General features: G+C 42.5%; 1 protein-coding gene across 1 annotated transcript in view; it reads left to right on the top strand.

Annotated features, from left to right (window-relative positions):
• The window catches only part of CACNA1B (calcium voltage-gated channel subunit alpha1 B), a 433,344-nt gene that overhangs the window by 354,823 nt on the left and 65,161 nt on the right, over nt 1-13,360 (top strand). The window contains exons 27-33 of the mRNA XM_067542172.1: nt 1,804-1,900; nt 3,858-4,018; nt 8,085-8,222; nt 9,175-9,376; nt 10,617-10,781; nt 11,632-11,742; nt 11,886-11,969. Coding sequence (XP_067398273.1) covers nt 1,804-1,900; nt 3,858-4,018; nt 8,085-8,222; nt 9,175-9,376; nt 10,617-10,781; nt 11,632-11,742; nt 11,886-11,969 — 958 coding nt within the window. The remainder of the gene's footprint in view (nt 1-1,803; nt 1,901-3,857; nt 4,019-8,084; nt 8,223-9,174; nt 9,377-10,616; nt 10,782-11,631; nt 11,743-11,885; nt 11,970-13,360) is intronic.

Below are 13,360 nucleotides of genomic sequence, written 5' to 3'. Positions count from 1 at the left end.
AATCAAGTGCCAGATGTGTCTGATTAAAGTAGTTCTAAAATAGCAGTGAAAAACTCAGATGTTCTGTCCTCTCCCTGTCTGGGTACCTATCCCCTTGTCCTCTGTCTCTCCCAATCCAGTCCTGGAAATCCACCCTACAGACTAACCTGTAAAGATGACATGGTGATATAGGCAAGAGCCTCTCAGCTATCATTCTGAATGTTCCTTATGTTCCTGGCACTGTAAATGAACAGAAGTGACTAAATAGAGAAAAAGATTGCAAATGGGACATGGGCATGTTCACCCCTCAGACTCTAGTGCAAATCCACTCTGTTCAGTAGTGAACAAAAGTTGTTACCTTCTGATTACTGCTCAGCTAATGGTATGAAATGACCTATTGGTTTCTCTTTACTAATGGATCCAAGTCACAAAACCCACCATCACCTCTCAGCGGGGTCAGTGACTTGAGTGAGCCGTAGAGTTGGAGCTGTTCTCTTCCCCCTAGATGTGGTTCCTCCAGGATAGAGTTAAGTCCTTATGGGCGAGGCAGTGTGGGTGAAGCTTGAACTTGCCACTGCCCAGGCTGTGCTGTTTTGAGTCTCTTGGCTTAATGATATTTTTCTTGACATGTTTCCCCATTGGGGAAGGGAACCTGAATGTTGGGAGGGGAGAGGAGTCAGGGAGACTGCTCGAAACAGTGTTCATTCACACCCGTTGTTATTTCAATGCAAGTTTGTGTCTAGACCAGCCCTTAAACCCATGCCTGTGGTCAAGGGTTCAGTTCCATCAACAGTCCTCCATCTCATTCTCACTCCATACTGAATGAAGGTGAACTGCATTGTTGTACCAGCAGATTGACAAAAGGCTGAGCTGCATCTCTTCAGGAAAATCCCGCTCCTTTTTTTATGGTGGGGTGGGGATGGGGAAGGGGAACTCTTTCTCCCCATCATTATCAACTCCCCCATAATGGTAGCTAAATGAACAATATTCTTTGCATAAATTATTAACCTTTTGCATATGGTTTTCATAAAAGAGACGTGACCTCCAACCTCTGCATGCATGGACTGGAAAATTACACTGTTATTGTTTCAGGCATGTAATATGCCTGCATATTACATGGCTCAGCATGGTCTTGGCAGCATGTCCTCTGAAAGAGACCTGAGAGTGATAGTATGGCTGTACAGAATGCAGAAATGGAAAGCTTATTCTGCCCAGGTAGGGCATACTCTCCATCTATCCACCAAAGGATCCATTTCCTTCTATTCACTGCCTGTTTTATTAAGGAAAACTTTCTCTCCAGACCACTAAGAGAGCTGCACTGATAAATTGGATGGGAGGTGTGTCAACAAAATGTCTGACTTCGTGGGAAGAGACGGAGATGTATGTAACCCAGGCCAGAAATGTTTTGGGTGGGGCAGATATGACTTTTTCTCCCTTCTCCCACCAGTAGTTGCAGCTGTGCTAATGTGCTCTGGCTTCTCTCCTACCTGCTATAACCAGACATCCTCTGCTGCCCTCCTACCGGTGAGAGGAAAGGGGAGAATCTGAACAGTTTGGTAAAACTGTGTGAATAGCTGGGAAGTGATGCAGGGATGGAGAGCGCAAGCAGTTAAACTTTCTCAGGACTAAGTTCTGCCCTCAGCTTCCCTTCTGTACATTGCTTTATGCTTCTCAAGCGGATGCTCATCTGTAACTCCCTGTGTGGGCATACAAGGGGAAGAATTTGGCTCCAAATCTAAACAATCTGGGTATTTGCAAGCCTTTATAATGAGCCCCACTAGAACCAAACTCCTTCCTTTTGTTCTTCTCTCATTCCCCTTTCAGAGGAAGCAAAGGCAAAGACATCAACACAATCAAGTCACTGCGTGTCCTGAGAGTCCTAAGACCATTGAAGACTATCAAGCGTCTGCCCAAGTTGAAGGTTGGCGAATAACAGGAAACAGTTCCTCTTTGTTGGGGACATGCAGACAGGGCTGTGGGCAAAATTTCTTGTGTGAAGTAAAAGTGGGTGATGGATAGCCCTATGATGTTCTTGCAATTTTAATAGTTTTGCACATTTTTATCAAACGTTAAAAGAACAGTGTTTTGTTCCACAGCTAATACCATGTTTGGTTTTGTGAACTGTTATGCATCTAATAACCCTTATAAAGTGTAGGGATGGGGAAACCCACCCAAAACACAATTTTGTAGTGTGCAAAAAGTAACTCCTGGAGCTTTCATTTTCACTGCACAACTTCTACAAAATGAACACTGCACATTTTGCCCAGTTCTCTCTCTGGAAATCTTGCACTGACTCAGGAGGAATTTTAATCTGTTCACCTCTTCATTTAGGAGTGTGTGCAGGGAGTTAGCATCAATCGACTTTCATCTCTGGAATCCTGAGTCACAAGTGAAATGAATTTGGTGGCCTGAGCTTAGTTATTGAATACTTTTCAAGAATCATGAAGAGGGGGAGCTACAGAATTAAACAGATGTGTGTTGTAGGGACTCAGTGCAGGAAATATTGACTGTAGAATGTTTTTGTGTGCTCACCAGTTCATTCATGATCTTTTCCATTAGAGGTGGGCCAAAAACACAAAGAGCTTTTGCTTTTGTGAAACTACATCAGTTGAATTCTTTTTTTTTTTTTCTTAACCCAAAATAAAAACCAGATTTAGCTCTGATATGGGTTCTCTTCTATCCAGATCCCCACAGTTCAGGGTCAGGTAGATCATTTCAATTTCAGCCAATTTAATTTATACAAGTGCTAAATTCACCTGAAAACTGTGCAAAAAACCATGGCTAGTTGATTGGAAATTTAAATGTGTTGTTCTGTGACCCTTGAAATCAGCAGTGTTAATTTTCGTCTACTCTGGAATGCAGAGGAACACTGTCTTTTTATCAAACTAATTTTTTATTTTCAAATTTATATTTGCCAGACCAGGTTGAATCGTGCTAAAAAGTGTCAGCAAATACTTATGTGAATCAGAAATTGAATTCATATTGCTTGTCTACACACCTCTTTTGCATTTGCTCCTTGGAAACTAGTTACTTGTCACTGAAACTGAGTTGTATAAGATAATTAGAGGATATTTGTGGAAAGTGAATTTGGAATTTCTGGATTGTGCTTGCACCAGAAATTATTCTAGAGTTACATTCAGAAAAACAAAAACAATTTCTTAAGTGTCCAAACAGAACTGACAAATCCCGTTCAGATTTGCTTAATTATCACCACAAACTGCTCATGAACGTTCTGTAAACCAACAGCTATTTGCAGAAATGATTTGGCAACTAATATGATATAAAAATACATTCAAAAAGTGTTTGCAGACATTTCACAAGCTACATTTGCCAACAAATTATTTCATAGTTAACATTGGTTGAATTATTTGCTACAAATTATTTATTCAAAGCATTTTGGTATTTTATCATGAAATACTTTTTCTTATAGTCCAAACAGTTCAAATAATATTTAATGAGTAATTTATTTGACAAGGTTTTTTTCCTATTAGTTCTTGAACAGATTATTCACATATACATTATTTCAGTTATTCATCCAGCTATGAAAATATTTGCTTGGGACTAATATTTACACAGAAAACTGGTTGTAATATTTGCCATTTTTACTGGCAATATCACAGAAGTCAATCACATGGATTAAACTCTCACAACAAGGAAAAAGAATAGAACCACAGAAGATGGGCATTAGTAGAACTAGTAATTTGAAACATCTGTAGTGTAAGTTTAAAAAAAAAATCTTCCCTGACAAACACCATATAAATCAGGTACCTGATCCAAAATTCCACATGTTCCCGTTCAAATGTTAAATGCCAATATATATATATATCTGTGTGTGTGTGTCCTCACCTCTTCTCCTATTTTTCACTCCACTTCTATAGGCTGTCTTTGACTGCGTGGTGAATTCCCTGAAGAACGTCCTCAATATCCTAATAGTTTACATGCTCTTCATGTTCATCTTTGCTGTTATTGCTGTGCAACTCTTCAAAGGCAAATTCTTCTACTGCACGGATGAGTCCAAAGAGCTAGAGAAGGATTGCAGGTACTTGAAGGATGGGAGGGGCAGGGGATGCTGTAAGCTGGCAGAGGATTGCCTGGCAGGACAGACATCTTAGTTCCTTTCTGGAGTTCTTTTGATGGTGATAACTCACCTAACTCTGCACAACTTAAAGTCCCATCATTCTGGGCTCAGTTGGTTCTGGTGTGGCTCCATTGAATAAAAGGGCTACTTTAACTGTGTTATACCAGAGATTAATTTTACCCTTAGTTTTTCTTAATAATGTAAATGTCTAAGACCCCGATCCTGCAAACTCAAATGCTTAACTTTGGCCTGATCTACACTGCAAAGGTAGGTCGATGGAATGTGGCTTGCGTCGACCACATAATGTATGCGTCTTCACTGGCTTCTCAGTTCTGTTGACTTAAATTGTTGGAAAATTCAACATAATAAAACCACCTCTGCAAGTGGCGTAGTGCTGAAATCGAATTGTTTGGGTCGAATGAGCAACAGTGTAGGCAAAGCACAGCGTAATTTGATGTAATTGTCCTCTGTGAGTTATCCCACAATGCTCTGCTGTGACCGCTCTGCACAGTCACACTGTACTGCACTGCAGCCACATATACAGGAAACAGACCCTCCCTTCAAGCCCTGGGATATTTTGAATTCCCATTTCCTGTTTTGTCAGCGAGGAGAGACCTTGCCAGCAGAACTGATCATGGCAACTGCACGCCCCAAACGCTCTCCAGCCTGGAGTTGACCTGAGGTCTTGAATCTCATTGGTCTGTTGGGCTTCCTTACTGTTAGTTCACCTAAGCATCTACTACTCCCACTGACCACCTGTCGCAGATTAGAAGGCGAAAAAAAAAAAACTCGGGATGACATGTTCACTGAGATAATGAACGCCTCCGTGGCTGTTGACACAGAGCTAAGAGCCTGGAGGATTTCATTTTTGGAGAAAATGAACATGGACATGAAGAACAGGAAGGCGGCCCAAGAACATGAGCATGCAACACAGGATGAGAAGCTGCACATAATGAGGGATCAGTCAGACATGTTGAGTCATTTGGTTGCGCTTACAGAAGAGCAGTGGCAGGATAGACCCCCTCTGCAGCCCCTGCAAAACTCTCAACTCACACACTCTTTCCTAGCCCCCACCCCTAAGTGATCTAGGAGGAGATTAAGCAAGGTGCAGTATATGCTCCACTCCACGCTGGGTGAGGGGAGCAAAAAGAGGTGCCGGCACCTTTAAGAAATGGGACTGTGTTGTTTGCTGTTTGCACATTGAAACTTTGCTCTGTGTCCCCTCACAGCCCCATTACAATGCATGCAAAGGGTTGAAATAGCTTCCTTTCCCTCCACTGTAAACGACCAACAATAAAAATTTACTGCTTAAAGATCATTACTCTTTCTTTATTGAGACTCCGGGGATTAGCGCTGGGGAGAGTGAGGTAGCACAGTGCTGTAGTGCTAGGGAATTGGAGGGGGATGGGAAAGGAAGACAGAATACAGATTTTTCAGAAACATTAGGTCTCACTGCAAAACCGATTTTTCAAAGCTTCCCTGAGGCGCAGCGCTCCACGGTTGGCTCTCAGTGTTGCACTGCTGTCTGGATACTCAAAATTGGCAGCCAGCCTATCTGCCTCCACGACCCAACCCAACAGGAACTTCTTCTTCTTGGTCTCACAGACATTATGGAGCACACAGCATGCAGAGATAACTGCTGGGATGTTTTTTTCACTGAGGTCTAGCCTAGAGAGTAAACTGCGCCAGCGAGCCTTTAAACGTCCAAATGCACATTCCACCACCATTTCGCACTGAGTCTATTATTGAACCTCTCCTTCTCACTGTCCAGGTGTCTGGTGTATGGCTTCACCAGCCAGGGGAGCAATGGGTGCTCAGGGTCTCCAAGGATCAATATTGCCATTTCAATATCGCCAATATTTATTTTTGGTCAGGGAAGAAAGCCCTGTTTGCATCTTTTGGAACAGACCTGAGTTCCTAAAGATCCGCACGTCATGCACTTTTCCAGGCCACCCCACACTGATGTCAGTGAAGCGTCCCTTGTTATCCACAAGGGCCTGCAACACCATTGAGAAGTATCCCTTTCGATTAATGTACTAATGGGTTAGGTGAGCTGGTGCTAAGACACCAATAAGCGTGCCATCTATCGCCCCCCCCTCCAGTTTGGGAACCCCATTGCAGAAAACCCATCCACTATGTCATACATGTTTCCCAAAGTTACTACCCTTCTTAGTAGAAGTCTGTTAATGGCCCAGCAAACTTGTATTACACCAGCTCCCACGGTGGATTTACCGACTCTAAATTGATTTCCAACTGACTGGTAGCAGTCTGGTGTTGCTAGCTTCCACAGAGCAATGGGCACCTGCTTCTCCACTGTCAGAGCCGGTCTTAAGTGAGTGTTCATGCGTTTCAGGGCTGGGGACAGCTCTGCGCAGAGTTCAAAGAAAGTGGCTTTTCGCATACAAAAGTTCTGCAGCCACTGCTCATCATCCCGCACCTTCATAATGATGAAATCCCACCAGTCACTGCTTGTTTCCCGGGACCAGAAGTGGTGCTCCACCGACTGCAGATGGTGCTTGACAATCAGCAGCAAACGGCAATTGTTTCATTCTTTGACTTGTAGCAGAGCGTCTTGAGTAACATCACAATTTTCAGCACTGCGGCCCTTGTCTCACCCTTGAAAATACTGCAGGATATGACGTGAAGTGTTTGTGACGCTCACAATAATAGTTTAGAACTGAGTGGGCTCCATGTCTCTCCTGCAACGGCGTATATGTGGCAAAGACTGAAGGGTTTAGAAAAATGGTGTGAAAAAGTGTTAGTCTTTTTGTTTTGGACAAGAAGGTAGGGCGAAGGAGGACGTTGCATCATGGGAGGACGACAACCTTCCCAAAAGCCTCTGCGGCTAGTTGCACTGTGAGAGAGCTACCCACAGTGCACTGCTTTGATTGTCGACCCAAGCACAGCAAGTGGGGACGCAATCCCCTGATGCAATGAGCGTGGTGTGATCACACTCCTGTAACTTCTAAAATTTGGCTGGTGAAAGTTGATTTAAAATAAATCGACTTCACTCCTCAATGTAGACATGCCCTTTAAGTATGAGTAGTTTCAATGGCTTGATTTGAACTAATCATGCTTAAATTAAAACACAAGCTTAAGCGTTTGAAGGATCAAAGCCTATGTGGTTAGCTGCCTTTCTGATTTTTATAATGGATTTTTTTTCTTGAAGCTCTTTTATATGAAAATTCTAGTTAATAAGTCAGAAGTTAAAAAGAAGCTAAAGGGCCAGTATCAAGTATTTAAAAAATATGCCATTGTTGGCAATAACAGGATAGAACCCCATTTTTCCACCCTGATTTGTCCTTTCCCATTTAACAATATTTTTATGTTGTTCCTATGTACCACATGCCAGCACGGCTCTTCCTTGCTTGCTTCTTTCATTGATGATTGTCGTCATCTGGGAATGTCACCAGTAACGTCACCCACAGCTCTTGGAACAGCGATATGTAGCTTATCTTCTCTGTATATTTCCTCTACTGGCTTCTGGCTTTATAGCAGCAGAGCAAATATATTATGAGGCCACAAGTAAGCAGTATTTCTGGGTTTTGTATTTTCAGTTTTTCACCGGCAAAATAGTGATCTGTTTTCAAACAGACATTTAGAACCCAGAGGACATTCTCCACTAGATTTTAACAGTTTCTGATGGATCAGATTATTCCACACCTAAAGTAATTGACAATATCCTCTTAATTGTAAGCACTGTTTTAGTGATTCTCACCTGTGATTGGGAGGCCTGTGGAAATGGCCTTCCCCTCCCATGCCCAAAGCTGTAGATTCAAATCGCTGCTCTGCCTTGCGCAGAGATACAATTCTATGGCTCTTTTAATTTTTATTTCAGTTATAAAATCTTGGGGTGGGAACCATCTTTGTGTTCTGAGATTATACAGTGCCTAGCACAATGGGGCCTCGATCCAAGACTGAGATCCTACGTGCTACTGCAATACAAATAATAATGACAATAATCAATAATAAATTGCTGCTGAGCCTTGTCCCCTTGCATGTTTCAAACCTCTGCTCTTCTTTTCAGGGGTCAGTATCTGGATTATGAAAAGAGTGAGGTTGAGGCACAGCCCAGGCAGTGGAAAAAATATGAGTTTCACTATGACAATGTGCTCTGGGCTCTGTTAACACTGTTCACCGTCTCCACAGGAGAAGGGTGGCCGACGTAAGTACATGGAGTTTGATGGGTTCATTTATCTTATTGAGATGTAATGCTAACTCTTTGTAGCTCTCAGGGATAGATAAACAATCGATGACTTGTGCAAAGTGGATGGGGAATTCGTTATCAGCTAGGCTTCTGGCTTTCCTCACGTGATGTACAATAAATCAGAGGTATTACGCAGGACTGAGTGTATTTTTCTACACGTTCCTATGAGGTTGCCCAGTGGTGTTTCCTGGGCACTTTGTGATACATAATTGTCTGCTCGCTCCTGGCCTTCAGATTTGCATGACTTTCTTTGGTGTGAAATAGACTGAGGTTCACAAAAGCTGTTGACCTTGAGATCAGGGGGAAGAAGAACACTGCCACCCATGCAGAAAGCATGTCAGGCTTTTTGACTTAAAACTATATGTGCTGTTAAGCCTATGACATTATTTTGCTTGGCTCTTCCTGGGGAGTATTAGTTAGACATGCAATCTGCAAGTCTTTTCATGTGACAGGCAAGCCCTTTCATCCATGCCCCACTTCCTAATAAAATAATGAATGAAAACATCACTTGCCAACATATAGTCAGGGTAGTGTGCCTCACAGACTATTCACAGATTAGTCACACAGTCCTTTCACCGCTAGTGTTTCATCCATATTGACACATAGGAGAGAGGAAGAATTGAGACCCAGAAGTATCCCCTCCCCTTGCAATCACAGAAAAGTGATCATGGCAGATATGCTGATGTGACACTAACAAATGATGCCCTGTTCCAAAATGGAGAAGAAAGAAAGGGTGAGCACTAGTATGCGTTTAAGGAAAGTTCCTTCGCAGTTGCAAGGTGGCAATGAATTTGATCCCATGCATGTAAGGAAGAATCTCCACAGTGAAGCCTCTGATGCCGTGTGTCACTGGTACTTTGCCCTGCACTTAATTCCGTTGCTTTTCTTCTCTCTCTGCGTTTGGTTACAGTGTACTGAAGCATTCGGTGGACGCTACATATGAAGAGCAGGGTCCCAGCCCTGGCTTTCGAATGGAAATGTCCATCTTTTACGTGGTGTACTTTGTTGTCTTCCCCTTCTTCTTTGTGAATATCTTTGTGGCGTTAATCATCATCACCTTTCAGGAGCAAGGAGATAAAGTGATGTCGGAATGCAGCCTAGAAAAAAATGAGGTACCAAGGACTTATGAATTCAGCAACCCTGTGAACACTGGGAGTCAGCTTTTTTTTGGCTCAAACCAGCTTGCTACAAATGAAATCCCACTTTTACCACTACCACTACTAAGGAGTTTATGGCAATTATTAACCGAGGGAGGGGGGGCCCTAAATTTTGTGTTATCAATGACCACATTGAGAGATGTGTTGAATATGAAATTTAAAGAACCCAGTTGCAGCAACCCTAACCCTTTACTAGGATGTATGGCCTATGGAGACCACACATCTCTGAATATGATGCTACAATTTGACCTAAACTGCTAAGCAAAATTACATGTCTCTGTGGACCACACCTCCCTATTACAGATTAAGATGGTGTTAAATCATTGCACTCTGCGTGTGTATGATATTTTGGTTTCTAGTGGCCAGTCTAAAGCAATCATAAGTGGACTACAGCTATTACAGACAGCCAAAGGTTATTATCTCTTCTAACTCCAGTGGTAGGGGCCAAGAATTTTTAGTGGTAGATGCCTGGACAATATTTGCTTAGGTTATCTCTAGTTTTAATCTCTGTGCAAGATAAATTAATTAATCCAAGTGTTATTCGTCATGAATAAAATACAGCAACAAATTCTCATGTGTGGGATAGTAGACACCTGTTCTCATTATGTCTGTCTCCAACAAATAGTCTTTCACTTTAATAGTCAAACCATATAGCTGAAAAGCCTTCAAAACGAAAAATAAAGTGAATCAAAGGAAACCAAATTACACTGGTAAACACAAGATTGACACTGGTTCTTTTTTTCTTATGGGTGAAAACTCTGGAGTTAAATGAGAAGTTTGCCGAGACACCAAAGTGCATGTTCTTGGTGTCCAAGAAGTTTGCTGTTTTGCATCTTAATGAAGATACCCTTGAGCTCATTGGGCATTTGTTGATGAAACCAAAACTTCCTGCAGGAATATATTGATTTTGACACATTTTTTGTTTTGAAAAAATATCGAGAAAACATTTGAAAATATTAATATGTCTCATTTTGACATTTTCAGAATGAAATATTTCATTTTTCTGTTCAAACCTATGTTTTTGAACTTTTAGTCACATTTCAGTTAAATTAAAATAAATGAGGTCAAAAACAAAATAAAATGTTTCAAAATACCCTACCCGTGCTCCCAAAGATAACCTGCTTCCTGTGAACACATTGGCTATTGGATGATCCCAAATTATTTTAATTTTTTCTCCCATTCCTGTTTTGTGTAGAGAGCCTGCATAGATTTTGCCATAAGTGCCAAACCACTTACCCGCTACATGCCTCAAAACAAGCAGTCTTTTCAGTACAAGATGTGGAAGTTTGTGGTGTCGCCTCCCTTTGAATATTTTATCATGGTCATGATTGCACTCAATACTATTGTGCTGATGATGAAGGTTAGTGAGCTGTTGTTAGCTCTTCCTACCCTTATGTGGGCTAGAAAACGGGGCTTTTGCTATAGGAGCAACACGCTTGAGACACTGTAGTAAGGTAAAAGTGACAAGAGCTAGCTTAGTTTCTGATGTCGCTTCATCACTGTTCAGCCGCAGTGCTGTTCGTTGGGCAGTCCTTACTGAAGAAGCCATGGTTGCCTGGACATGGATCATTGTAAGACTGAGCTCCCCTGCTCAGGATTTAGATACGAAGGCAGGAAGCTCAGACTGCTTCTGCTTGCACTCCCCTATGCCTGTCTGCAGAAGAATTGGGACTCCATTCTCTAATAACATGGTGTTCCCCACTGAATCTGTCGCTTCTAATTAAGGATCTGATTCACTTCTCGTTTACACTGGTTGAAATCCAGAACAGCTCATCAATAGAGTTACTCTGATTTGCACCTGATGGGGAATCCTGGGGTCTGGCTGAGCTTCACGCACCGCAGCACCCAAAAGGGAGAAGCAGAGGTGTCTGTATAGCATGCATGATCTCCCCCAATCCCTGGCGTAAGCTGGAGCTACCTCAGGTGAGCCCATGGGCTGCTACCTTGCAGGGGATCACTGGGGTGCAGCAGCATTCTGGGCCCACTCTGACCCCATCAGCATTCCTCCAATGGGGGCGGGCTCAGCCACCCAATCCCGACAGTGTCATGACCCCATTGTGCCTTTGGAATGGCACAAATGATCCATAGCACAGACCAGGATCTGGCCCTACATCAGTCATGAGTTCTACAGTCAAGCAAGTCAATTGGGGACATTGTTTCATCAGCATAAAAATTCTTCCCATAACGGCCTGTGTTCCTTCTTGGTTTAGTTCTATGATGCTCCAGGCGCCTATGAAGAAATGCTGAAATGCCTGAATATTGTGTTTACATCTATGTTTTCGATGGAATGCGTTCTGAAGATCATTGCCTTTGGTGTCCTGGTACGTGCCTTTCTCATGTACCTTCTACTGCTTTCCCTTTGCATCGAACATTCCTGCTCTGAGATGATGCAGAGATTTTAAAAAAACCAAACAAATTTTAATTTATGGATTTTTTTTCCCCATCTTGTGTTTTTATTTTGAAGAATTATTTCCGAGATGCCTGGAACATCTTCGATTTCGTAACAGTATTGGGAAGTATTACCGATATTTTAGTAACAGAGATTGCGGTAAGTACAGTTTGCTGAATTCACTTTAACCAACAAAGCTGTGCCCGGGCACGGCATCGCATCTGCTTCCCACCAACCTATTTCCTGGAGTTGCCTCTGGGGCTCCTCATGAGATGATGCACTCTGGGTGCTCATTCACATTAGCTCTGTTCTTTCCCCAGACTGAACACATGGTCTGGTTAAAGACTCCCATGACAAGGAGTTCTGATGAGAACAACAACGTTAGTAGCTGGTCTAGGAAATGTCGCCTCTTTCTCATTTAATGAAAGGATCCCACCCTTGCGCCTGTTTTACCCCTTCGTGGAAAAGTCCTGTCAAATTTAATGGAGAAGAAACCCAAATAGAGTTGTTATGATTGTTCCTGCTTAGTAGTGTCCATCACCCTGCTAGGAGCTTCTCAAAGGAAATAGAAAGATACTGTTCTCTGTCCCTTCAGGCTTTCAAGCTACTTTTTGTATTGGACAGAAAGAGTGAAAGGGACAAAGCGGTAAGGAACAGATGGGACGAGAAAGGACGAGGATTAGAGCAGTACCGTCGTCTGCAACCTCAGTTTAGCCATGTTTGGATCATTGTTCATTTTTTTAAAAGGTTTCCATAGAAATTAATATTAAAAGAACTTAATGGAAAATGAGATCATTTCTGTAGAACGTATCAAATGAGCTGTAAAATGTAAGGGAATTATATCATTGTTAAAGAATTTTGTAGGATGGTTTAAAAATTTCAGACTTTCTATTCAATTCTATAAGATGTTTTCATAAGGGCAAGGAATAAGAATGACCCCGTCCTGAGAACCTGGTTTTACCCGTTTATGAACTATTCTTATCTTAGCTGCTTGTTTTCATCACATCCTGATGTTTCAGCTATGCATATTGAAAATGTGAATCACTGTAACTTTTCCTTGTACGCCTCCCAGGGCTCGTCTACACGGCAAGTTACTGTGAATCTACAGCACACTTGCTTGTGGATGCTTTCCAGCTCACTGGATGTCCTGGTTACTACTTGTAGTATGTCAGACCACACCCTGGGACTTTCGGTGGTAGCGAATGGCTTGCCACACGTAACTCGCCATGTAAACAAGCCCCCAGAGATTTGTTTTCAGATATTTCTGTGTGTACTGAGAGCCCAGACCTTTTCCCTTTACTCTGAGGAGTCCTGTCCCAGGGACTCAGATACAGAATTGAGCAATTGTGCCTTTAATTTCCAGGTCCGTGTTGGATGGTGCAAAGCTGGAATATCCCACGGACAGTGTATCCATTGCACCACGCCTTCGGAAGTAGCTGTGCTTTCACATAGCTGGCTGGTGTGTGGGGGGGGTGCTGATTTGAGGAGGAGAGGCTTACCCCAGCATCGTTGTCAGTCTTCTTCTGACCTCTCCCTCACCCAATTCTGGA

This window comes from Emydura macquarii, unplaced genomic scaffold (genome assembly GCF_026122565.2).
Source record: "Emydura macquarii macquarii isolate MOO-44397 ecotype Brisbane River unplaced genomic scaffold, CSIRO-AGI_Emac_v2 contig_691, whole genome shotgun sequence".
Lineage (NCBI taxonomy): Eukaryota > Metazoa > Chordata > Testudines > Chelidae > Emydura > Emydura macquarii.
This window is presented reverse-complemented; position numbering and strand designations above follow the sequence as displayed.